This window comes from Paramormyrops kingsleyae, chromosome 19 (genome assembly GCF_048594095.1).
Source record: "Paramormyrops kingsleyae isolate MSU_618 chromosome 19, PKINGS_0.4, whole genome shotgun sequence".
Classification (NCBI taxonomy): domain Eukaryota; kingdom Metazoa; phylum Chordata; class Actinopteri; order Osteoglossiformes; family Mormyridae; genus Paramormyrops; species Paramormyrops kingsleyae.
The window spans coordinates 15,594,973-15,621,199 of NC_132815.1; the positions used below are offsets into that span (position 1 = coordinate 15,594,973).

The window sequence follows — 26,227 nt, forward strand, 5'->3', positions numbered from 1 at the left end:
CTTATAAGCACTTATGTAACTTGCTCTGGCTAAGGGCGTCTGTCAAATGCCATAAATGTAAATGCACGATGACATGCCAGAGGGTGAAAGGTCAAGGTTCAAATCCCTGGACTGGGAGAGGAGTTTCACTGTTGAGCCCCCAAGCAAGGGAGTGACCCTATATTCTCAATTGTATGTCGCTTTGGGTAAAAGTAAATAAATGCAATCAGAGGTGAAGGGACTCAGACATGCCGGTTACTGCTTATAGTCTTCCTTATGTTCGCTCCAATAATGACACACAAATCCATGAGACGCAGCTGTAAGGGGACATTCCTGCAGCTTCCCACACCCTTCAGGGAGGTACACACACACGTGACATATGTCCAGCGTATCACTCATGACTTCATGTTCTTGCCTGAGAATCATTTCAGTCACTTTTGTTAGTCTGATAGCGTCTGGTTGTTAGAAATAGTGAGACCGGATAGGATTGGATGGTCTGGTGTGGGGTGAAGCCAAGTGACAAACCCATTCATTCACTTCACCTGAGCCTTGTTGCCAGTCCTATAAGACAGGGTTATGCTTTTTCTATCAGCCCCGAACATAGAACCATCCCTTCCTCCCATCCAGATGTCACCGGGCTATAACATTACACAGGGCTCTAACCTAAAAAGAGGTTCTGAGCTAGCCCTTAAGTTCACTCCTTTGGCCACCCATAGTCAGATGCAAAGTTCTTGGTTAGAATTGAAAACCTTGTAATACCATCACTTTACTACAAACTCCACAAATCACTGTGGACTGTCCACGGAGAAGGTGAGGGTAAGGGTGGTGAAGATCTCTGTTTACACTAACGAGCTCCACGGGGTGCTACACCTCAAACCGGAGTTGTGTGAGATGCTCCTCTGATGGTTCTCAACCTCAATGGGTTTATCACATGGCATATGCCACCATAATACTGAATCATCCCCATGGCAACAGAGTGGCATAAAGGAATGGATGAAGCACACCGATGGTGGAAGGAGGTTCAGAGGAGCTCATCCAGACGTTGAACGGGGCCTGTCACCGAACACGAGTGGTCACCACCATGCGTGTCACGCCACGGGAGTGAGACCCGAGGGCCGAGACGAGCCAAGCATGTTAGATGTTGAAACACGCCTGCGTTCGACACAGGTCTAAGTGCCATGGGAAAATCCATATGGGAGCGATCAGCGTGACAGACGGGTGGGACCGAGCACAGAAGGGGTGAAGCGGGTTCGCTCACAAGCGAGCGTGGGAACGACACCCATCTGGCTACTTTGAAGGATCCGCCATCAGATCTGAGAAGGAGCCAATTCCAAATGCCCCATGGTGGAGTGATGGACATCCTGAGGCGTCGCGCACTCCGCATTTTTAACATGTTTCACTTAATCAGATATTTTCCCGATTGGCTTTTGCAAGTACGTAGGTTCTGTAAACCGATATGTAATATGATAGTGTTCTCCACGTAAAGCATTTTCTCTAAAGCGTCTCGACCAAAATCTAAGAGTTTTGTTAAGGAATTCTGCATCAAACCATGAATGTTTTGCTCAGTTGAGACAGAATAAAAACTCCTGTGATGATGTACTATACAATGAGTGGCGTAATCAAACATCCGTGATGAGTACAGGAATTTGCCCTAATTGGCTATGCTTATTATCTTGAGATGTATGGCTACGGCGGGCTATAAGTGAAAACTGATAACGTAGCGATAACATGCTTAATGACTTTCCTGGACCACAGAGTTCACAGAGCGGTCAGATTTTTGCTAAAGATTAAAAGTCGCTCTGTCTATAGAAGCCGGAAAACTTCATTAAGAGTGGATTCAAAAAAAGACTCATTACCCTTTAATCATCACCATAATTTATCATGCATCTGTCAGACTGAACTTTGAAAGCAGATTTATGCACACAAATAGATTCCTGATGTTTCAGATAAATAAGCAAATAACTTTTTGTCTGAGAATATGAAGAAACAGAAAAACAGCTATTCTGTGTTGCCTTTCAAGCATTAAAAAAACAAACCAAAAAAATTCCTATCAGAGCCAATGTCAACTGGTCAAACATGTTTTGCAAAGTAGACAACTTTGATGAGGTCAAGTTTTTAAATTAAATTTAATAAACACATCTGGTACACTGCTGATACACTACCCATCCCCCAGGGGATGCTGTGACATTGACAGGACACCATATCATCCTTTGGTATCAGTTTGTAGTGCACAAAGTACAATATCAGACACTGACCTATGGAATAGATAACAAAAATCATCTGTGACAACTGACCAAGTTGGTGTTCCTGCAGGGGGCGCCCAACCAAGAGCTACCATTCCTACAGGGGAGACCCTACCCAACATGGCATTCCTGCAGGGGCTACCATGCTGAAGCTAATGGTCCTGCAGGGGGCGCCCTATCTAGAGCTGAAATTCCTGCAGGGAGTGCTGCTCATCCACGGCGGTACATAAGTGTGCTGGTGATGGATCAGTGATGGTGTCACTGGCCAAAGCAAGCTCACATGAGGGTTTTCAGAGACTGACCCCCCTGGAGTCACGCTGACGGTTCCCGCCTCCCGTCCTGCAGGATCACAAGCTGAAGAGGACGACCCTAAGATGAGACCTGAAGCCAGGCGGATTAAGTAATTGACCCAGAGCTGCTACGGGGTGTAAGACCTCCTCTAGAGAGTTATCACTTCCATACCTGATAACGCTCATAACTAACCTACATTAAAGCTTCTTGCACCTGATCAGCGAATGAACAACATGTTACATTTCAAATGGAATCTGAGCAAAATTGGTAAATAAAAACATGTCGCACCACAATCAGCAAAAGACAAGATTATTCTAGCGCATTTGCAGTGGCTTGAATGTTGTCTGGTGTGAGAAACATCTGCTGTGCCGTCGATCTCACACCTGTAGACGAGCTCTGAAAAATTATTTAAACAAATAAACTGAAACAATTAAGGCAAATGAAAACATCGCGGCTGTAGCACAGTCAGGTCACTGCATTTGTTCACATCTCGTCCAGCAGGATAACTGGTATCTAATAAAAATAATGCTGTAACAATTAACTCTGTGGGGCTCTGTGCTGGCTCTCTCTGTCTGTGCACGCACCCAAATGCTCACAGCCTGGATCCATCCCTGCCCCTGATAGGGGGGGTGATCCTTGAGTTCAGAGTGTCCCGCCCTGCCCCAGGCCCCCTCTGAAGGGGGCGCCGATTTAAGAGCAGGCGGGAGGCGGCCCGTCATATCAGAGTGGTGCAGCAGCGGCCATGGCAACACACGACACCAACATGAGGCTGAAGTTCCCCATCCTGGCCATCGCCTTGGAGATTCTCATCATCATCCTGTATGCCCTGTTTGTGGTCTACGACGATGGCAGCCCGGAACATGGTCACAGCTCATCCAGTAACCACACGGAGCAGAACAATGTCAGCCTTTACCCGAGTGAGTTTCCCAGGGTGTCGGGGAGGTAGGGAATGGAGAACGGGGGGGGGGTTGCCTTTCTGTCTTCAGTCATGAGAGTAAAAGTTTAAAAGTATCAAACCAGCCACAGTGCTCACAGAAAGTCCTGAGATGTTTGCTTAATTCTGTAAAAATGCTGCAAATTTATTATTTACACAACAAAACTTCATTGAGGCAGTGATTAACGTATCTGCACATACTTTCCACACATATTCTTTTAAGTGTCGTAATTTTTTTGATTGACTCAGTTCTGTTCTTGCCATGTTGCTATTTATTGCATTTGTAGTCATTGGCTACCAATGGATGCTAAGCACAAATGTTTGGCATTTTATGCCGCAAAGGTGTTACTAATTAAAAAGCACCCAATGACACTGCTTGTCAATGAACTTTTTAATCCAAAATTACTACTTGAAATGAATGTTTCACTTAAAATTATTGGTTGCTTCTAATATGATATATGTTTTTTGCATACATATGAATAACGTAATGATATTTGTTATTAAATCAATAAATTTGCAATATTTTTACTGAATTAAGCAAGCATCCCAAGACTTTGCATGAGTGCCATATGGCGGTTTGACGGGGGCTCTGTGTTTACAACACAAGCTGGCGCAGCTGGGTGGAGTCAGGACCAATCAAGCAGGGACACAGTTAGTTATCAGAGCTCATCTCCGGGGACTCGCTGCGCAGCAAACTACTTGAGTTACTCCATTAATTCTCTTGGGAGCAGGGCTGGTGAGGGGCAAGCGAAGGCAGTCAAATTCTGTGACTTTGAAGGGAAAAAGTCTGAAATGTCCCCTCCTGACTGTACCTCATGTGGCAGAAAAGCCGCAGACAGGAGCGATAACACAAGAGCTTCACATAAACCCTGCATCTGCTTTCAGCACATACAGGAGCGGGCTACGGTTTTTACACACGCTTCTGAAAAAAGGGCAGGTGGACAAACATGGTATTTTTACCACTTATTATCATATTACTTATTATATGCTCATCACTGTTTGTAATAATCTCTGCAGTCATTTTAATTTTTTTTTTTTACATTCAGTTCCCCCACAAAAAAAAGTAGGACATGTGTCAGAATGCGTCAGAATGTTCAACATGTCTCAAAATGTGCTATATTTATAAACAAAACACTGAGAATTCACTACCACCTTAATCAGCTCCATTTCTTTTTCCAAGTCAGCATTACATGCTATACCAACTTTCCCATATAATTGTACACTGAAACAATCTTACCTGCACATTTCAGGTCATTGTTAAATGTAAACATCAGATCATAAAATGGGTTTTAACTGATGTACGTACTGCTGTTGGTAATTTGCATTAAAAATGCATCTGTGGTTTGTTTTTGCATAATAAATACTGTGGAAATGAAATTACAAGGTGCGAAAGATTGAGGGACCGTAATAACATGGTGCATGTGAAAGGAAACCTGCTTACATCTCCACTAAATGAAAATGGAGACATGTGAAATTGTGAAATGTGACGGACATGCTATCCAGGACAGGGATTGAAGTAATATGCGGACCTTTGAAATTTGGGATTGGTCAAATGTTCCTAGATACAGTGTTTATATATATCACTGTCAACATCCAAGCTGATGAAGGCTGGAGAAAAACTACGAGCTTAAATTTCTATCAGTACTGATGAGCTGTAGGTGTCAGCAGCCAGCACAGACTAGCGCAGCTTGTTTTTAAACAGTTACACAGTTACACAGAAGAGTATTGTGACAGTAGTTAGGGTCTCACTGCTTTGTTAACACTGACCACTGCTCTAGTACATTTACAGCTGTGTAGTATATCTATATTCACATCATGGTACTTACTAAAAAAAAATAAAAAGAGAGTTTGCCTTAGGGTGGGATCACAAGTTCCTCTGGGGACTTTCTTTACCACAGAGCCACCTGCTAGCTACGCACTGTAGGACACACCCCTTAAAAGTAGCCAATCAGATCAAGAGCTACAGTGGCATCGGAGTGACCTCAAAAGCAACCCCCGTCCGTGTCAGAGTATGAGCCGCCTGTACATCCCCAGCGCACTCTCAGACAGGAAGCGCTGGAGGCCCCTCACACAACCCCCTACCTGAGCTTTTCTCCAGATGTCGGTTAGACACAAAGGCCTCGCTTGCAAACACCCTACCATTGGCATTCGCTTCCTTAATGGGGGGGCAGCCTTAATGGGACCCCCAGACGGCTGGAGCTCACGAACCCCTGGATACGCTCTGGATACTCAAAGTGAGACGTAGATGATAGGGAGGGAGATCTGATAAGAATTATAACCTCTTTCATGGAACGGGGGCCAGCTCAGCATAATAACACTCAACAACTAATCCCACATCTCGAGAAGCAGTGAGATCTTACAAACCTTAAAGGCTGAGGCCTGCAGGTTCTCGACAAGATTTGGAGATCACTTGCTCAGCTACAGATCCTTATAAACCAGGTATCCTTCTAAATCATTGGTAATGCCACTGTCACCTCAGTTAGAATGAAATCCTGACTTGATTTTTTATCCGTATTTACTACAGCAGCACGCAGCTGAAAATGCATTCAGCTACTTCCCACTTGTTTCACGGCATCCATCCATCTACCCACTTTCCATAACCACTTTTCCAGTAGCACCCAAGCACACAGGTCAAAAGACAGGGGACACTCTGGGCATCACCACATGATTGCACCACACTCTGAAGCTATTCTACAGCCCCTCAAAACACCACATGACTCTCAGAGCAAATCAGCTAATCTCCATTCATCAAAATGATCACCTTCATACAAAGACGTGTGAATTTGCTTCTGTTTGAGATGATTGGTTCTAGTGCTGGAGTCTAACCAGACTAGGAATGCAAATCCAAACGTGATAAACCACTTAGCAATCAAGAAAATGTTACTTAATAAATCAACCTGCCATACACAGAACACCCGAGACGTGATGAAGTCAAGGAGGAACATCGAAATGGGCTTTGCTACCACAAAACACATGCAGATAACACCACAGTGCTTACAAAGGGACTTCTCAGTAATGTGGTCTCTCACACAATGTCGCCCCCTACAGGATGAGTCTGACATTGTAAACTTTGATAAATTTCATTGACATTTGACTCTGAGAACCGGCACCTCTCATACCAAAATACTCTTCATCCAGACACGGTAGGTGCAGCATGGTGGAGCATCAGACAGATAAGGTGCCTTTTCGTGTTACTGATCAAGCGTATTCCCAGCAGTCTGTCTGGAACGCTGCACATTCCCATCACTGACCTAGCCATGTTTCTCCACAGTGTTCCAGGATGTGCACGTCATGATCTTCATCGGCTTCGGCTTCCTCATGACCTTCCTGAAGAGATACAGCTTCAGTAGCGTGGGCTTCAACCTTCTGCTGGCCGGCTTCGGGCTGCAGTGGGGTCTGCTCATGCAGGGCATCTGGCACGGTGTTCCCATCAAAGTGAACATCTCCAGGTAAACGGGCAGCCAGGGCACCAGCAGACGCCAGTCAAAGCTGCCCATCACAACCCACCCTCTTCACATCTGCTTCTCTGCACTTGCGTGATCATGTGGCTTGGTTCGGAATGTTTGGTATCTATGTCTGTGATCAGGAGGTAGTTGGCTCAAATCCCAGAGTAGCCACACCTGTGGGGCCTTGCACAAGGTCCTTAACCTGCCAAAAAATGCCCCAGGGGTGCTGCATGAATGGCTGACCATGTTCTCAGATCCCAAACTTTTTTTCCTCAACTGTACACGTGTATGCCTTCATTAATTTTGCTGATACTTTTATCCAAAGGAACATACAATTCAGAGAACAGGGCCAGTTAGTCCATAGAGCAGCTGAGACTGACACAATCCAATGTCCCTGTTTGCCTGCAAATGGCAAATAAAGCATCATTTCATAACAACCTCCTCCCGCACCCACAGGATGATAAATGCAGACTTCAGCACAGCGACAGTACTCATCTCCTTCGGCGCTGTTCTGGGTAAAACCAGCCCAGTCCAGCTACTGATCATGACAATTCTGGAAATCACCACATTCGCCATCAACGAGTACGTCGTCGTGGATATATTTGAGGTTGGTCCACGATGTCACCGATTACCCATGAGCCCCCAGAACACCGGCTCAGTGGGAACATGTGGAATGATCCCACATGTGAGCTCAAATGCATGTTCCGCGTGTTCCATCTTCACAGGCCAGGGATGTCGGCGCTTCCATGACCATCCATGCATTTGGAGCGTACTTCGGCTTGTCTGCAGCTCGCATGCTGTACCGACCCGGCCTTAGGAATGGCCATGAGAAAGAAGGCTCCGTTTACCACTCGGACGTGTTCGCCATGATCGGTAAGGAGCGCCGCATTCACATTGTCGCCATCTGCTACTTTTTAAAAGTCAGCTCTTCCTGACATTGAAACAAATGACACTGAGACAATTGCTGCGGTCAGGACCATGCGTCATGGGTTAGGTACGGTGAGGAGTGAGACATGGAAAATGTAAGTTGGATGTAGACGTCCTGGAGACAGGACGGGCGTTGGTGTCTGGGAGGAGGTTCACTAGGAAGGAAAAGAAGCAAATGTTCAAAATGCCACCAAAAAAGGAACAGGTGGATTAGAACCAACACAATAGGTCGGCTGACATCACAAGACGGCAGCCCTCCCTGCCCAACTCACAATGTGTCACCTGCACCCTCTGGTGGACAAATAGCGCATTGCTTCCATTACATTATTTCTGATGTTGAACCTGTTCAACACTTTTGCAGGCACCGTGTTTCTGTGGATGTTCTGGCCCAGTTTCAACTCTGCCATCGCAGATCCGGGCAAGGCTCAGCTCACGGCCATCACAAACACCTACTTTTCCCTGGCCGCTTGTGTGCTCACGGCCTATGCCATCTCCAGCCTTGTGGACCACCGAGGAAAACTGGACATGGTGAGTCATAAAAATCCATTACCAAAAATCCATAGCTACTCCAGTGAGCGTTCAGAGATCTGGAGAGCTTAGCCACTGCTGTGTCTGTTCCTTGACCAGGTACATATCCAGAATGCCACGCTGGCCGGAGGCGTCGCCGTGGGAACTTGTGCAGACATGAACATCGAACCATTTGGTGCCATGATAATTGGCTCCTTGGCTGGGATAATCTCCACCCTAGGCTTTAAGTTCCTGTCCGTAAGTTACAAAGAGGAATACCACCCACCAATATGGAGGCAGCTGGAGATCTACCACACCTCTAGCCTCTTGTTCTAGCCCTCCATATATAAGTGATATATTAATTTATATCCATGCATTAGCTCTAGTTACAGGGAGATCATTTATAAGAGTCTCTGTTTTCCAGCCAATCTTGGCATCGACACTGGGCATCCAGGACACGTGTGGTGTGCACAACCTGCACGGCATGCCGGGGATTCTGGGAGGAGTGGCCGGGATAGTGGCTGTGGCTCTGGGCAAAGCAAAGTAAGACAAAAAAGCCCTTTTATTAATTACTGAGATTAACTCATTACTTAGTGATATTTCCATACGGTATAATTTATCAGTTATTGTTACGCATATAAAGATGATGAGATAATAAGCAATGAGATACCAATGAGTAGAAACACTGCTTACCAGTGAGGCGTCCACTCCAAAGCGGGTACGCCACCCTGCGGCGCAGGGTCACACCTGCATCCACCTCACCATGGCCTCAGAGGTCGATAACACATCCTTTTTCTCCATCCAGTGGTAGTGCCAGCTACCAGCTCGCTGCCCTCGGATCTTCTCTGGGTTTTGCTGTGGTTGGAGGAGCCATCACAGGTCTGTGGGCCAGACTTCACCGAGATATTCTTCAGAAAGTCATGAATTCTTGGGCTCCAGTGCCACATCAATGATTTTATTTGAACTGTATTAGGGCTCCAGTGCCACATCAATTACTTTATTTTAACTGTATTAGGGCTCCAGTGCCACATCAGTGACTTTATTTGAACTGTATTAGGGTTCCTTATGAGGCTTCCATTGTGGGGACAACCACCAGACCAGAACTGCTTTGATGATGCCATTTACTGGGAGGTGGGTGAATGTTTCCTACTCACACTTTACATTGTGCCAGCCCACATATTTGTGTTACAAAGCTCTGCTGTGACTGTGTGTGTCCTGCAGGTACCTGAAGAGGAGGAGGAGAATGAGGAGTGCCTGGCGCATGACCACTCCAAGAATAAGGCGGAGGCCTGAAGCGAGGACATCACAAAATCCAGCAGAACCCGCCCAAGAACAGCCCTCATGTTCATAAATGCCTGCTTCCCCGTGTGAGACGTGTGTCCTCGTGTGAACGTCTTAGTCTTCCAGCTACTTCACTGCTTTATGGTTTCTTAGTAACTGCTTAAATGTGTAGGATTCAGGGACGTTGTATAGAAACCACTGCTACTCAGTCATGAGGCTGTGATCAGATACGCTCTTCACACCAATATCACTGGCTACCAAAGAACATTTCCACGAGCTAAATTACCCTGCAGGCCGCCAACTAACCATTATGATGATATCAGATCAAATCAAATCACATCAAATCAATGTTTATTTATCAAATGCACAACAGTACAGCAAACAGCAGGAGTTCCAGGCAGTGAAATGAGTAAATATGAATGAGCTAAAATGATTTGATATGAAAAGAACTTTCCTGCATTTGCTCTAGTACACATTCATTTTCTAAATAATTTAGACTGACATTAGTTATCTTGTCAGAAGCAAGACTGCAATTTATTTACCTAAAATTTAATTTAGTTAGCAGACAGTTTTACCCATAGCAAAGCACATACTTGAGAAAGCAGGATCAGACAGTCCTTAGAGCAACTGGGGGTTAAGGGCCTTGCTTAGAGGCCCAATGGTGATGTCATTTTAGTGATGTCATTTTAGTGATGTCATTTTGGTGATGTCATTTTGCCGACCCTGGGCTCCAAACCAGCGACCTTCATTTCACAGGCACTGTATCCTAACCCGCTGAGCTGCTCCCATCACCCCCATGATGGTAGGTCATACCTCGAGAAATGGAGGTTAGATCAGATGGGGCGCAGCTCTTTATATTCGAATGAGCTCCCAGAAGGTCAGCAGAAGGTCAGCGGAGGACTGAACAAGACTAGAACCTAAAACTGGAGCCAAGAACGGAGATGCATCTGATCCCCGGGGACAGACGGGCAGGTCTATGGCATATATCCACTGCATTAAACCCAGCTTTACCTCATAATGTATATATTAAAGGACGTGGTCCATTTCTTTTTAGCCTTATCATCCGCTAAAATGACAGACGTCTTGGCTTGGCGACAGTTTGAGGACACTCAGTACTCTATCCTTAAAGACATTTCAACACACTGGACTGAATGATTTTTCTGATTAAAAAAAGTTCAATAAGACAAACTCTTCATTTAGTGGGGCAAATAAACTTGAAATGGGACTGATAATAGTTAGGCACTGTGTGAAAGTTGTAGTATTCCTAAAGGCAGCAAAATCCACAATATGATATATGAATGAATGAAAAATTGTGGAGTTTAAAATGTATAAATACTGTCATAAATATTTTGTAACTTTGTATTAAATTGTGCCATTTTCTGTACTTGCTTATTTTTAAAGGCTGTACAAATTATACATATGAAAATGGTCAAGTACATTTTTAGTAAATGTGTCAAACCTGAGGCTCTGTGTGTTTATAAAGTATGACATTTGAGTTGTGGCACTTCACAGATACGTACAGAACATCCACTGTGTGCACAGAGAACAAGCAACACTGCCTGACATGCGGAGCAGTGAGAAGCATCAAAATCAGTTTAGAAAGCAGCTAGAAACCACACTTCTGACTAACTTAAGTCTTTATAGAGGTACACATAGATAAATAACACACAGCTGCAAACATCTGGCACTGAATCTGCTGCAGGATTCAAAGCATCCATGAATAAAGCAAGTTCACATTATGATTAGCAATGCATGACAGCCTGGCGCATGACCACTCCAAAAACAAGACGGAGGCCTGAAGCAAGGACATCACGAAATCCATGTGACACTCTTGTGTCTCGTTTCCAACGCGGTGCTGGACTTTTTCCCAATCAGGCACTTGTTCTACGCGTTTCCACCACAAAATATAGCCCTGTGCCAGGAAAAAAACAGCTCCAGCACAGCATCACAGGAAAGGCGGGCTCAGAATGTGGTACCGTAATGTCAGCGAAAGTGGGACGGGCTATTGCATCCAAACCTTCTGCATACTTGGAAAATTCAATCCATAACCACAACCAATCCATATAGGTGCCAGCAGTGAAACAACTTGCCAGCTTATTAGCGGAGTAATGTTATTGTTTTTTTATTCTGTGAAAAACAAAAGATCGATTTGCGGACAGCAAAGTTTGGTTTTTACCAGACTCTTTTATTCCGCAATCATAAGAAGGACAGTGGTAAAACAACGAGTGACAATAAACTCATTTACACACATAGACGTGGGAGCCTTTGAGACAAAAGTGGATACAGGCAATAGGGACACGGCGCAATGAGTCATACTCCCAAAATGTTTTTTTTTAGTCCAGCAAAATAAATCTAAAAAAAACTAAATACAGATTAACCTTTACTTCACTTTCACTGACTGCATACATAACATTTCTGTTCTGTTCGTTTTTGAAACTGGTGGAAACGTGGGCAGGTTCTCGAAAGGTATCAAGCGAGATCCAGCCCAGCACCAGCTCCATGCTGATGGAAACGAAGCATTGGTGCCGTTTTCTGTACAGCGGGATGGCAGGTGCCTCACTACTGGTCAGCGGTCTGCGTTAGTTCCAGAATGCATTTTGCTGCTGTGCCCTTGAGCAAAGCCCTCAACCTGAATCCACTCATTTCTCAGTCCATTTATTTGCTTAAGGGCCCTTCATTGAAATCACCGAAACTGCTAGCCTGCTCAGTCAGAAAACACAAATTAACATAAAAAAAATGAAAAGCACTGGCATTACTGGTCAGAACTTTGAGGTCGTACCTTCCAATACCTCTTGGCCATAGATCAGCTTTGCTCAGTCTGGTCTGGGTCTAGCTAAAGGGATGTCCTGATCTGGGAGACCACAGATCTGGAAGGTTTCAAACAGCAGCAAGGCTTTTAGCAGTCAGGCAGAAACAGGCCTATGGTGACATGATCAAAATGGCCACAGAGTCAAATGTTTGCCTGCAGCTTACTGACCGAACTCTGACATGCATCACCTGCACAATTGCTGTGCCATGTCCCTCAGAGGCAATAAACAGCAGTTTGAATATTGTTTTATTGTAACTGAATAAAAAAGTTAAACAAATAAATAAATTCTGTAGTTTTACTATCTGAATACGTGCCTGACTCTCAGGCCAGCAAAAGGCAACACACTAAGGTAAACTTACAGGTGTGTTTCAAGACTGCTGGAGACCACTTACAGGAGCAAAAGAACATCAGCAGAAGCTTCATCCACATATAGGAGCAGAAACTGAGCCCACAGCCCTGGTCTGAAGCCCAGAGCCACCAGTGCTAACAGTAAGATAAAAATATTCCTGCCAGCTGCTCTCTACTTCATGACCAGCTTAATCTTTCTCTCAGCTCACTGGATTTAACGATGTAGAAAACCGATTCGCTTTTCTAGAAAAACAAAAGTGTTTCAAAAGTGGAAAACCTTTCATCTTTTGGTCTCGGTAAATTGAAAGCTAATTTAATGGCCTGCATGCGCCGTTATCTCACTGGCCAGACATCAGCGAACAGCATTTTTTTCTGGATTTCTACAATTTGCTTATCAAGATATCTATGGAATGAATTTGGGAACTGGAAAACCTCATCTGACATTACACTTATTTTGACTTCTTTGATTTTCCCCCTACTCCTCATGCAAGAACAAAAGACTTCTGTAATCTTTGCCCTTCTGCAATACTGCCTTGAACTAATGGCCACACCTGGTTCTGACATCTCGATATTGTTTTTTCTCGGTAATCACCCATAATGAACTGCATCGGGGCCCAAGATCAGTTTGACACCAGCAACAGACCAAAGCTGGTCCTGTTGTTTTGTTTCTCAGTGCTACGAGGTATAATGGACCTGGGAAAAACCAAGATAAGGGCTCTGTGCCATTATTAGCGCTTGTGCTTTGTTAATTGCTGAGTAAACAGTTTCCATGTTTAATAACTATGTAACTGAAACATGACAATACAAATCCAAGCCTTTTGCCATATTTGCAGTCATTTTTGCCAGCTGTATAAGAAAATGCTGTTTTTATTTAATGAAATGCTCAATAAACAGATTCAGAGGCATGTGTGGGTCTGCCTTAATAGCCGACATAGTGTGTATGAGCAGCGCTGCCAACTTTGGTCAGCTGGCTGGAGTGAGATTTTCAATTCGAGACGAGTTTGCACACACGTTTACATGTACGCAACAGTTTAATTACCTTGTAAATAATTTTTAGGGTTTGCAAATTGCACCACTGTTTTGATGTAGCTAATTTTAGATTATGATGGAATATAGATTTACCTTAAGAATTCCTGCGTAAGGGTGACGGTCTGAAGGCGTGAGTGTCACGCCCGACGCGCGACAGCTAGAAGCCCCTGTATAAGTGGTTTTCAGTCTTAACTGCATACCTGCACACCCTTTTAAAGTTAACTTCCAGTGAACTTCCAACACACCCGTCCCAGCTTAATCCAGTATTGGTTATTTCCTACTCGATATCATATTGAGCTGGATAGGACAGCTAGTACACTCCACTAAAGGCTTTTTTAAATAATCGCTGTAATTATTAGACACCGCCATCCATGTGTAGCAAAGATGACACTAAGTCAAGGTGGTACCTTGAAACCTCTGCACTGTTAACACCTATAGTTACTGACCACAACCGTGTGAAACATAAGGATCCTTTAAAGATATATGCATGTAAATGTGCTGACGCAAGAAGTATTTCGACGACAGTCATAATGGCAGCCTAGGCGGCATTTCATTTAAATTTACATTGTGCATTGCCTCCTTAATTATTGTGATTTCTCTTACTCGTTCGAGATTTTCAAGAACTTAAGAGTCTTAAAAACGCGTTTCGTAAATGGCTTAATGACTCCATGCAAAAAGTCAGACTTAACCCTAAGTTAAAGTACCATCTGAAAGGATCACGAAACAACCCTTTAAGTTACCAGTCTGCTTTTCCAGCAAAGGTGCGTCCACCGCCCTTTCGCGCCGTACAGGGCTGCCCGCGTGCAGCCGTACGTGCCTACGTCACACGCAACAGTCCTGAGAGTTGTGGGATACAAGATGGTCGCCGCCTTTTGTGATACCTGGTGTGCGGTTTCCTCATAATAATTCGTGGCACCTAATAGCGAGCCGGTTAACACCCTGCAGGATACAATGCCTAAGTGATTTCGGTTTTCTGATATTCATCGCAAAATTCGCATTCGGGTTGTTGTTTCATAATGGTAAGTGGCTTGGGTTAAGGCTTGGTGAGGCTAACCGACAGATGGCTAAACAGAGACAGACGGCTGATGACCAGAACTGCAGGGATTAGCTGACTAGTTAGGAGGGTAGATACTTGATTACTTATGCATTAGTAGTTTGGTGGAGTTGAATGTGTTATATAAATTTGATAGTTTGTTCAGTCAGATGATGGGTAGATAGATGGGCGGATGCAACTTTTGCACAGGTATACGTACAAGAGCAACGAAATGTAGTTTTAGCATCTACCAGACATGTAAATGGTTTCAACATGCAAGGTAAAAAGAAGCCTTTGCATTCCATATGTATATACTAAATTATATACTATGAATATACAGTATGAATTACAATATACAGTATATATTATGAGAGATGAGTCAGTAAATACAGCATTAAAGTATGAACATGTAAATGGGATGTAAATTAGGACCATAGTACTGTTGGTAGGTCCTGAGTGAAGACTGTTCACTTGTGTTTCCCAGTCAGAGCGGGACTCCAAAGTGAAGAGACGTCCAGCCCAGTCGAGCACAGCATCAGATGAACGAAGGTCCCGGAGCACAGGTGAGGGTCCTGGCCTGCTCCTGCCCCACCCCTCTCCCGTTCCGCCCCCTCCTTGTCACTCGTTGCTGGCCCTGGCTGTCATGGGGGGTTTCTTCCTTCATACACAGAAAAGGACAAGAGGAAGCGGAAGCGCAGTCGTAGCCGGTCATCTTCGTCAGCTTCCACCTCGTCTAGCTCATCTTCCTCATCATCATCCTCGTCTTCCTCATCGTGCTCCTCCCTCAGTCGGAGCAGCTCCAGCAGCAGCAGCAGCAGCAGCAGCAGTGGGGGTGAGTTTGAGGACAAGTGGGGTGGGGGTGTCTGTATTGTGGGGCTAAACCACGTTCAGTCCCACAGGGACATCTGCACACACAGAGAGATGAAGGCCACACTGAGGTGGACTTGAGCAGGTGCCCCCCTTCTCTGTGATGCTGCCCCCTGTTGGGCTGACAGTCTAAGTGCAGACAGTTTAAAGTGCAGGATCCTCTCCAGCTTCTCCTAACTGACCGTCATCGTCTCTCTTTTCCATAGATTCCCACAGCAAGTCAAAGTCCAAGAAGAGGAGTAAGGAAAAGCGTCACAGAAAGGTAATGTGTGTCACCCCGTGTTAGCGGCTCTGTGGGGGGAGGGGCCCCCAGTCTGGGCCATGCCATGGGTGATTTACCAAAGTGATGTGTAGGTGTACTCCTTTGTCTGTTTGGGGAGGGAGTGTGTGAAATCTGCTCATGTTGATAGGAATCTGCCCCGGGTGTCAGGAAAAACATGTGTGATTCTTCCAGGCCGTGGCTTACAGTGTATGCTTCACTATTGATTCCCGCGGGGGTTGGGGGTGTCATAGATCATGTCTTGCAACCAAAATGTCCCCAAAGTGTGGTAAAACCTGAAACTTCCTTACTTTTGGGGACATTTTTCAGGTGCCCATTTGGATAACTTCAATTTTATAAAAGTCTGAGAATGCAATCAAAAAAGTAAAAGTGCCAGAAGTCTTGTACTTTGGTTATTTATAAGGGTGTAACAAGATCTCGCGATATTACAACATGACAAGATTTCTCGTCGGAGTGAAAAGCGGTCTCGCAAAGGCTCTGCACATCAGTTGATGCAAGCATGTCGGCGTCTGACGAAATTACCATAGTAGATGCCCCAGACACTTTTAAATCTTTCGTGTGGCAGCATTTTGGGTACCCGGCAGAAAATATAAATGATGAAAGGGTGACAGACAAAACACGAACCATCTGTAAGCATTGCAGGAAATTAATGCCGTACACAGCGGCGAACGCTACTACCATGCAAAGCCATTTGCAGCACCATCATAGCTCTTTACTTAATTCCACTGCACCAGTGAAGAAAACATTAAAAACAATTTTATGTTTGTTAATTATATTGTTTATTTATATTTTATGTTCAGTTGAGAAGTCAAATAGGAGAGAAGCCTGTCATTTGAGTTTGTGGCGAAATATTTTATGGTGCTAGACACATTTCACCATACATCTGCATTATTTAGCATTTTTTGTCTTTCAGATTAATCAAATAAAAGGCTGCTTTCCAGTAATATATTTCCTCTTTGAAGTTTTCCTTAAAATATTGCTAAAATGTCGTCTCATCTCGTTCTCGTGAACCCATAATCGTGTCTCGTCTCGTCTCATCTCGTGGGCTGAGCATATCGTCACACCCCTAGTTATTTATGGTTAAGGTTAGGGCTGGGTAGGGGTTATGGGTGTTTTTTGGGAGATTGAGATTAGGGTTTTTCCCATAGAAATGAATGAAAGGTCCCCATTTTGATAGGTACGCCAACGTGTGTATGTGTGTGTGTGTGTGTGTGACAGAGTGAGAGAATTAAGTCGTATATGTTGGGCCAGCATTCCATCCAGCAGTCACCCTGCCTCACACCCCCTGCTCCCCAGGGGGGACATAGCTTCATCGTGCCAGAGAGGGTTTATGAAAATGGGCATATGAGCAGAGGGGTTGAGTGGCTGCCCCTGTACCTTCATCAATGTAGATGTGCTTTTTGAGCTATAAGAAAGATCTCTCTTTTTATACAGTGCATGTGTATGAAGAACCTTTAACATATCGTTTCGAAGCTCTTACAAAGTGTATTAGCTTGAAGCTGTGGTACAGGATGTTTAACATTTAGAATAAACGAGGACGAATCGTGTGTGTGTGTGTTGTCTGTGTGTGTCTCACAGAAGGGAAAGAAACAGAAAAAACACAGAAAGAAGAAGGACAAGAAGAGTAGAGGTGAAGATGACGATTCTGGTCCGGTGCAAATATCCAAGGTAAGGGATGCTGGTCTTGCTAAACGAAAGTCAGACAGCCAGACCTTATTCCTCCCAGGGTGGGGGCGTGTTGTGGGGGGCTTTGGGCCATGAATTAATGGCAGGTCCCTGTTTCTCAGTATCTCAGGGAGAAGAGGAAGAGTGGGAAGTACAGCATGATCTCCGGAAAGAGGATCAAGCTGAAAGTCAAGAAGTCCAAGAAAGACAAGCAGGTGAAGGTCCTCACTTCTGCAGAGAACCATGTGTCTCCTAATGGTCTTACCATTATCTCCTATTGATTATCCCATTTTCTCTGGTTCTGTTTGCAGAGGGATAAAAATCGCGCAGAACTGCTTGAGTTCCTGAACTCTGCCCTGTGAACAGACCCCCCGGATTGTGGCTGTAATACAGCACCCCCCCCCCCCCCCACTGCCACCCCGTCACTGTAGTTACAGAATTTTCCTCGACGTCCTGAATCCTTTTGCCAGGAGTTTCCTTGCAACCAGCTACAATGAAACTCAGGGAAATTCTTCACCTGATCCTGCACAGGGGTCGCGATCCTGCACAGAGGTCACGATCCTGCACAGGGGTCGCGTTGCTCATCACGTTTACCCGTCAGGACGACCACAAGAAAGTCTGGGCAGATGTTGAATAAGATCTCAGCAGAACAGTTGACCCTGTGGATTAGACTGGAAGAAACCTGTTGTCCACAAATTATTGGAACTCTTTCCCTGCCACGATTTAACATTTCATGGGTTTTAACCCTTTAGTAAGCAATACAACATATTTAGGATAATCATTACTTAAGGCAAATCTTAACTTTTTCACTGTTTCAGTCTTGAATCCTTGTTCCAGCTCTTCTCCTCCTCCAGGGGTCATTCCTGTGATCCATTACCTGCCTCTACTTAAAGAACTACCCTTCTCGTCATTTGTTTACGGTGGTGCTTATTGAAAATATGGTTTTAAGAACCAGGGGGTTTGGTAGGTGCAACATCAGAGTATTACACCAATGTCTGAGCTAAAGTAAAGATTGATGAGATCCTTTTATGATGACTGAATACTGTGTTTATTTTTATAGACAGTCTAGCTGGAGGAACGACAGGAACGTGGTTCTGAGGGAGTCCGTGGTTAATGTTTCTTTTTATGCTCAGATGATGCAGTATGATTGCTCTTGCATTCAGATCAGATCCATGTAAATATTGGCCCTAACAATCCCTGTACCAGAGTGATACCATTCACAGAATATTCTGGAATATTCCTGAAAGAAAAGCTTTCTGCCTGCCTTGATTGGTCACTTTGACAGGATATCTTCTTTTCAGAATCAATGTCAATGTAACATTCCCCCCCCCCTTTAAATAAAATATATATGTGTGTGTATGAAGTGGTTTTTTCAGACATGAGGTCTCACACATGCACTATTGCATTTTGAAGCCCGCCCATCTTTTGTTAGATGCGGGGGGTGATTTATTGAACCAGTGCAGACTTTGGCAGTTGACTGTGACCAGACTTAATTATCGTAGATTTTAGGTGCCGATGTCTTTGATCAACTTTTTCCCGGATGAGGTGCAGCACTGCAAGGTCGTCTGCCACCCTGAATTTCAAACAGGAATGTCACTAGTGGGTGTTCTTACGGCAGCAGTTCAGTAATTAAAGTCACGTCCTTTATTTCAAAATGTGAAGTCTGGCTTTAATGTAGGTGTCTATAAACTAATATTCATAAGTTGTTGCTTAACATCCGTACAAACATATAGCCTGCTGTCCTTCAAAGATGCAGCAGATTATAATCAATCCGTTGTTATAATCTGCCGTAAATGTTCCTGGAAATGAGCCTTACAGTTTGTCAAGTGTGATAAATGGCCATCTTTACAAAATGAGTTTATCAGACCCTATTCAAGAGAACTACACAGGCAGAGGTTGATCTTTTCACCTGCTTCTGAAAGACTCGTGAACCACAAGTCGTTCACGTCCTTGTTTCTTGGTGACTTGCTGCCCGTGTGTCTCCCTGTCAGATGACCTATCCCAGGATGCCCCGGGGCAGTCACATGCCCTTGTTGTGCTTAAAGTCGGGCATGCTCCAGCCCCGCCTGGCCTCCTCGGCCCCCTCCGAGCCCCTCACCAGCCCCCTTTCCACGTCCTCTGAGATCGTCTTCACCTCACTGCTGCCAAATGGGTCAATGCGGACACGGGACCTGAAGCCCATGAGGGACATGCTCGCGGCACGCTTGTTGTTCCACTGACGGGACAGCCTCTTGGCCTCCTCCTCATCCCGCATCCAGTCCAACGCCTCCAGCAGGATGGTGCGGAATAGGCCGGTAACCTCCTGTACATCCGGCTCGTTCTCTACCATCACCTGCCGGAACCTGCAGTAGGACAGGGGGGTCATGGGAGAGGGAGTGAGTCGCAGGACCGGGCCTATCCACCTGAGGGTGCCAGCACCATGTGACCCAGTGATCCTCAAAGTGTCTGGCAACCCCACCCACAGGGGGCGCCATGGCACTGCAGGGAGGGCATGAAGCATAAGAAATCCCAGGTTGAGAGTGTACTCAAATGTGCAGCAGACCCAGAGCATGTGAGCAGAGTGTGGAGTGATGAGAATTTCCAGTTACAGTATGTGGAGCAGTACGCCCCCCCGCACCCCCCCTCACAGCCAATGCAGGCTGCTCCGCTCATTATCACTCCCCGCTCACTCCAAAAAAGATTTATTTTAGCTTAAACTGCAGCCTAGCATGAAAACAACACCAGCCAAATCCATATTCAAGCAGAAATGACTTATTGCAAGAAAGTATTGCCAACTTTGTCATGTGATTTTCAGTTCGAGATGAGTCTGCACACTCATTACATGGATGTAGGTTTTATTAGCTTGTAAATAGTCTGTAGGGTTTGCAAACTACCACAACTCCTTTGATGTAGCTAATCTTAGATTTATAACGGAATCATACTGATTTGCCGTAAGATTTCTTGCATGTCACTTCAGACAGCGAACGTGGACCAAGATGAAGTGAGAGATAAGGGGATGTTCCAGTTTTGTTTTTTACATGACGCTCTGGTCCCGCTCCGGCCAAAATCCTTCCTTGCTCAGTCCTGCTCTGCTCTGGTTAGCGCGTTAAGCGGAACCAAAGTTAAATATATGTCTTTCAAGTGGAAGCAACAGAAAACAGCGCCTGTGGTTTTTTTTCTTTTCTTCCAGACAGTGAAACACATGTGAAGTAGAACATGAACATATTTATATTTATATATATATATATATATATATATATGACTGCTCCAAAAAATTTGGTAGGGTGGATACATGGGGGTACATGCTTACCCCAAGACATACAAAGAGAGAGCATTCCTATTTTCTGAGCGTCACGCTGTGCGGTAAATTCCACTTCTACTGGAAGAAAATGGCGTGTTCAGGATACACCGCAGGCAACGGGCAGAAGTGAAAACGAGTCCCTGCGGACCAGCTACACCGAGCAACATCACCGCTCCGTTTCAGAGCGAAACATAGCAGCTGCTGCCTGCGAGGCGGCGTGTGGGTGGCGAGATTCACAAAAGGTCTGAGTTCATCCCGGTGGGCTGAGCGTGTCCTTGGCCATATTCATACATTCTGGCATGTTCTCCAGAAGCTCTCCTGAATCAGCCAATGGCAGGGCTCCCAGGCCCCTGGAGACATCCGAACCCAAGCTCTGGTCTATCTAAGTGGCTTGGATTTGGGATGCACTGCGAGACACGTGGGCTTTTTGGTAAAGTGGGTGAACGCGGCTGATCCTAAGAGTGCCTTAATCTGCTAGGAGACCCAGTCCTGCCAGGGTAATGCAGTGCAGTCTCCACCAGTGAGATCTCACTGTGCATAGCAAAAACATTACCACCAAACATATGCATACAACACAAACGCCTGCTTTTAGTTATTTTTTTTCCAAATGTGCAATTTTGAAAAACCTTTTGTTGAAGTCGTTCTTCTCTGTCAATCCGTCCACTTAAACCGCTCATCTGAAGGGGACTGTCATCTTTTCAGCCTTGACCATAAATAAACCAGTAAGTCTGAGTCTGAATAAGCCGTCAGCCCTGTAAGCCAGTAAATCTGCTGCCCACAGAGATGTCTCTGCTAACTCAAGCCCCGTTACTGTATCAATGGCTGTTCTCTTCTATATCTCCTGTGGCTAAAGATGAATCTAGAATCTAGAATGCTCCTTTTACCTGCTGGTGTGGTTTTGCATGATTTAATACCCTGGCAGAGACATGGGCTTCTCCATCATCATCACCCCCCACCTCTGTCACCTTCACCCGAGAAACAGCATAATCACCCTTAAGGTGGCCGTCATGCCGTCGAGCGACTGAGCTGACGTCCCCTAAATGCACACATGCCCTATACCACAACATCTCATCTTCACTTTTTGGATCGTCAGTCCATTTCACTGAACATGATTTCTTAAAACCATCTCTTTAAACTGGCCCCTCTGACCCGAAGGTGACCTGTAACCTGTGACCCATGCCATAAAAAAGACCATTACGTACCAACAGAGACGGGTCTCAATCGGCTATAGGGAGTAACTTCTTCAAAAGACTCGGCAGCAGACAGGGGGCAACTCTGACACCAACATCTATATCTACATCTATAACTATATTATAATTTATATTATTTTATTATTTTTAGTTTGTCGGGTTGGGGACACTATATAGAATTTATATACGTTCATATATTTAAATTTAAATTTAATCGCTGTCTATATGTCTGTAATATTTATCTACAGTTTGTCGTAAGCATTTCAGTGTATGGCTGAATTATGCACATGACAAATAATGGACTCTGACTTGACTATAATAATAATAACAATAATAACAATAACAATTATCATTAAAATAAAAATAATAACAATTATTATTATTATTATTATTCTAGATTTATTTTTATTCTATCTAATGTCTAGCATTGGTGTGAAAGCAAACAGCTTTCCTTGTACATGTACAATGAAAATAAAGATGCTATCTTCTGGAACATTCTATTCTCTCCGCTTACCTGACTATGACCCGGCCGCAGTGTGAGGGGTGCACCTTGGAGCAGAGCTCCTCCAGGCCCAGCCGCTCGCCGGCCCGCAGCTCGTAGCTGCTCCGTGGGAAGCTCATCAGCCAGCTGTAGTCCACGCCGGTGCGCAGCCGCTGGTACTCGCTGTCCCGTTCCCGCTGCAGCCGCTCCGCCTCCTTCATCTGCCAACTGAGCTCCAGCATCAGGGTGTCCGTCACCACGTCGGCTGGGCTCCTCTGCGGCCGCCGCGGGCACGGCTCGCCCCAGCTGAACCAGGACGCCATGCTCGCTACCTCACTGCTGCCCTGGAAATATAACCTTCAGACAGCAGGTGGCGTGGCCATTAAAGGACATTCAGCATATAACCTGAAGGGGACGTCCAGCATGGAGCAAGAAACAAGGGAAAAAAGGCTGTATAAATGACAAAATTGTGTTTTTTGGATAAAAATAGTAGATAAGCATATAAATATAAACTCCTTCTCCTTGATGTCTGATCACATTTGTAACCTGGAGCTGTGAACGTCATAAAGAGCTTTGTGTGAACATATTTGGAGAGTTTCACTGCTTAATAAAAGTACTTCAAAGCATTAGCGGTTAGCATGGTGTGGCTGAGTCTTCCCCATGTTGCTCATCCGTCTGCCTGCATATAAGACCTTTCACACTGAGCACAGAATAAGCCGTGCCGCTCTCTCGCTGCCCCACCGGCTCCTTCCACGGTCCTCACACAGTTCCACCGCAGGCTCCTCAGATCCTCCAGATCAAAGCTCCCTGTGGCGACTGCCAGCCTCTGCCAGCCTCTGCCAGCCAGCCTCCATTTCTCGCCGCCTCCCAATAAAACCTCCATTTACATTCTTCTGAAGCTCAAACGGACGCGAGTCGCTTCGATTTCAAACTCTCCCCCCCAAGGACTTCAGGCTCCTTTTGGCGAGTCGGCTGTTCAATGGAAGTGAGATTCATGTGTCGCTTGCCTCATATATGTGTGTGTCATCTCTCCCCTCATCCTGACCCATATCACCCTCATGATGAAGGTGGCTTTCTCTCCTCCTCACCTACAGATGGATGTGGTTCTCCGCTGTGCTGCTTTATCTACAGTGTAAAATCCCACCAGCAGCAGGTGACAGAAATTAGCAGAAAGTTTTGCTGCTATTCATCGTTACTCAGTGTCACTCTAAAACTGTAAAATGTCACCTCTTGCTTTGTATGTTTTGTCACCACTAACTGATCCCTGAAACAGCACCACCAGTGTTTGCATGATGCCCATCTCGGGCTACCTAACCCTATACGGAGCACCGGGGGCTCGCTGAACGACGGGTTCCATCCTACCTGCTCCCTTTCTCTGCACTCCCGTGAAGTCAAAATAGAGTGAGGCTCCCTGGCTGGGAGTGTCCTATGCAGTCTTGGGTGCCCGCGGCGTTCCTGTCCCCCCCCCCCCCCCCGTCCCCCAGCCTGAGCCTCTGCCCTCACTTCTCGCTTGAGGCTGGTTATGCCGTCTCAAGGGACCTCAGCGCATAGCACCCCGACGGTGACTGATAATGATTTACGGTCGCCATAGCGATGTATCTAAGCCTGTTTGGCCACAATGAGCTTTAAGTATGAGGAAGAGAGAGAGAGAGAGAGAGAGAGAGAGAGATGAGGCAGAGATGAGGCAGAGATACATCACACAGACAGAACTCGATATGCGAATCTGCAGGAAATCATCAGTAGGAGGCTTCATGTGTGGGTGGTCAATTTACCAATCGAGTTTGTCACAAAAAACAAAAAAACATCTCAAACTGATCATTAAAATAAATGCGTGCGGGGTCATGGTGACTCAACCTAATTGATTCTGGATGTAGGTGTTAGATCTCATGCAAAGACAAAAGCTATAAATTCATTCAAGATGCACCGCATGTTCAAGACAACAAATAAATGTTTCATGAGTAAAGATTCTACGAGTCACCTATTCAGGGAAGTGTCTCTTCAGGGATTTTCCCCCCTGCTGCTATTTTACATTCACATTTCATCTATTTAGTAGACGCTGAAGGTGACGTACAAGTGAGGCAAATGGCGCATTACAAACATACGGCTGTCAGGGACTCGGCAGAAGTGCAGCTAGGCTGAGCTTCCAATGAATGCCCAGGTAACAGTGTAAGCAGTACAGGAGCAAGAGCTGCACAGCATCTTCCAAACAAAGCAGGAAGCTAATAAGACGAATATTCAATGAGTAGGGAGTGCAGCGTTAGGAGCCTTCAGGGAACATGGACTGGAATCAGGCTAGTAGAGGTGTTCCTGGAACAGATGGGTCTTGAGGTGTTTCTTGACGGTGGAGAGGGAATTCTGGTGCACATTGACTTATGGCAGATGGACGGGTAGAATCTCCTCCTAATCCATGCTGATTCTCTAAGCTGCAGCTCTGAGGCTGTGTGAGGTCACCTTCTGATGGTTAACACTCCTGCTTCGGCTCTGCCTGCCCTCCCACCAGAGTGAGCCACTGTGTTCCCCCCCCCCCCCCACCCCAACCCCCTGCACAACCTCTCACACCCAAACCAGCCTCATGTGAGCTCTGTGAGCACCACCACTCAAACCACATATTTGCATGGGGCCCCCTGTTGGCCACAAGCAGTGACTACACTTAAAATTAAGCTAGCTACAATCGTGTGGATCTACTCATTAGCTATTCATTTCATTTTTGAAACATCTGAGGGGGGCGGAGGACCCCTAAATGACTTCTTCAGGGCGGTCTCAGAAACAAGAAGCTTGTGCCTATGTGAATGTGCCATGTGTCTTGATCCTCCACTTCAAGACATTTTACTCAATAAATACTCAAAATGAACACAGGTGACGTACTGTCTTACATTTACAACTACTTAGCAGATACTTTAATCAACAAGCAAATGAGAACGCAGAGTCAGGGGCAGCTCATGGGGTAGTTCATGGGGCAACAGGGGATTAAGGTCCTTGTACTCGGGCCCAGCAGAGAAATCACTCTTCTGACCCCAGGATTCAGACCAACGACTGTTTGCTCATGAACACAGCGCCCTAACCGGCTGAGCCACACACACCCCCCCACAAAACAAGCTGAAATGTAATCATATTGCCATACATTTATTTAACAGATGCTTTTTGTTGCCACGTCAAACAGCTTTTATTTACATGACCCATTTGTGCGGAATCTGTCTTGTGGATGTTGTAGGTAAATGAACAGGCTGCAGGACTGATGTGTAAATGGCCCTCTGTAAATCAGCCTTACTGTGAATCGAACACATTGTTTGAGTCTCACAGATCTATTTCGAAGTGTTATTTTAGTGAACATGCTGAGTATGACAACCGCTAATGTGAATGCCGGGTGCACCATGGACATCTCACGTTCTGGGTGTATTCGGTACCCACAGGGGCATCTCAGCGTTTATCTACAGGTGTGGAAAATGCAAACAACTTTATCACCATTGACAATACAGCTGCTGGTACAAAGTCTGTGTCCTTCAAGTACTGTGAGCTTTCAGTGGGATATTCTTGTGTTGCATCTTTTTCAGATAGAATCAATCAGGATTAAACTGACAATTTCTATAATTCAATCACCAGTCAAATTCAGGGATAAAAGACCGAGAACTTACTGTTC

At 45.3% G+C, this 26,227-nt stretch overlaps 3 protein-coding genes across 3 annotated transcripts; 2 read left to right on the forward strand and 1 right to left on the reverse strand.

Annotated features, from left to right (window-relative positions):
- The first annotated feature begins 3,219 nt into the window (after nucleotides 1–3,219).
- Nucleotides 3,220–11,071, forward strand: rhag (Rh associated glycoprotein). Its single transcript, XM_023839412.2, has 10 exons — nucleotides 3,220–3,430; nucleotides 6,719–6,896; nucleotides 7,350–7,500; nucleotides 7,619–7,766; nucleotides 8,182–8,348; nucleotides 8,448–8,585; nucleotides 8,752–8,870; nucleotides 9,133–9,206; nucleotides 9,385–9,458; nucleotides 9,549–11,071. The coding sequence occupies exons 1-10, from the start codon at nucleotides 3,256–3,258 to the stop codon at nucleotides 9,618–9,620; spliced, it is 1,296 nt and encodes a 431-aa protein (XP_023695180.1). The 5' UTR covers nucleotides 3,220–3,255; the 3' UTR covers nucleotides 9,621–11,071.
- Nucleotides 11,072–14,597: 3,526 nt separating this feature from the next.
- Nucleotides 14,598–18,998, forward strand: LOC111858039 (uncharacterized). The gene is made up of 7 exons (XM_023839414.2): nucleotides 14,598–14,813; nucleotides 15,312–15,390; nucleotides 15,498–15,659; nucleotides 15,901–15,956; nucleotides 17,553–17,642; nucleotides 17,762–17,854; nucleotides 17,951–18,998. The coding sequence occupies exons 1-7, from the start codon at nucleotides 14,811–14,813 to the stop codon at nucleotides 17,999–18,001; spliced, it is 534 nt and encodes a 177-aa protein (XP_023695182.1). The 5' UTR covers nucleotides 14,598–14,810; the 3' UTR covers nucleotides 18,002–18,998.
- rd3 (retinal degeneration 3, GUCY2D regulator) lies at nucleotides 18,990–24,279 on the reverse strand. The gene is made up of 3 exons (XM_023839413.2): nucleotides 23,953–24,279; nucleotides 22,624–22,947; nucleotides 18,990–19,981 (listed from the first exon to the last, which is right to left on the reverse strand). Exons 2-3 carry the CDS (start codon nucleotides 22,911–22,913, stop codon nucleotides 19,660–19,662), a joined length of 612 nt encoding a protein of 203 aa, XP_023695181.1. The 5' UTR covers nucleotides 22,914–22,947; nucleotides 23,953–24,279; the 3' UTR covers nucleotides 18,990–19,659.
- Nucleotides 24,280–26,227: the final 1,948 nt, after the last annotated feature.

Bases quoted from the DNA above. Each gene is read 5' to 3' on its own strand.
- rhag (XM_023839412.2), top strand. From the start codon at position 3,256: ATGGCAACACACGACACCAACATGAGGCTGAAGTTCCCCATCCTGGCC. The intron at 3,431-6,718 runs GTGAGTTTCCCA...GTTTCTCCACAG, and splicing joins CAATGTCAGCCTTTACCCGA to TGTTCCAGGATGTGCACGTC. The intron at 7,501-7,618 runs GTTGGTCCACGA...CCATCTTCACAG, and splicing joins TCGTCGTGGATATATTTGAG to GCCAGGGATGTCGGCGCTTC.
- LOC111858039 (XM_023839414.2), top strand. The intron at 15,957-17,552 runs GTAATGTGTGTC...TGTGTCTCACAG, and splicing joins AGGAAAAGCGTCACAGAAAG to AAGGGAAAGAAACAGAAAAA. The intron at 17,855-17,950 runs GTGAAGGTCCTC...TTCTGTTTGCAG, and splicing joins AGTCCAAGAAAGACAAGCAG to AGGGATAAAAATCGCGCAGA.
- rd3 (XM_023839413.2), bottom strand. From the start codon at position 22,913: ATGGCGTCCTGGTTCAGCTGGGGCGAGCCGTGCCCGCGGCGGCCGCAG. The intron at 19,982-22,623 runs GTAAGCGGAGAG...GTCCTACTGCAG, and splicing joins TGCGGCCGGGTCATAGTCAG to GTTCCGGCAGGTGATGGTAG.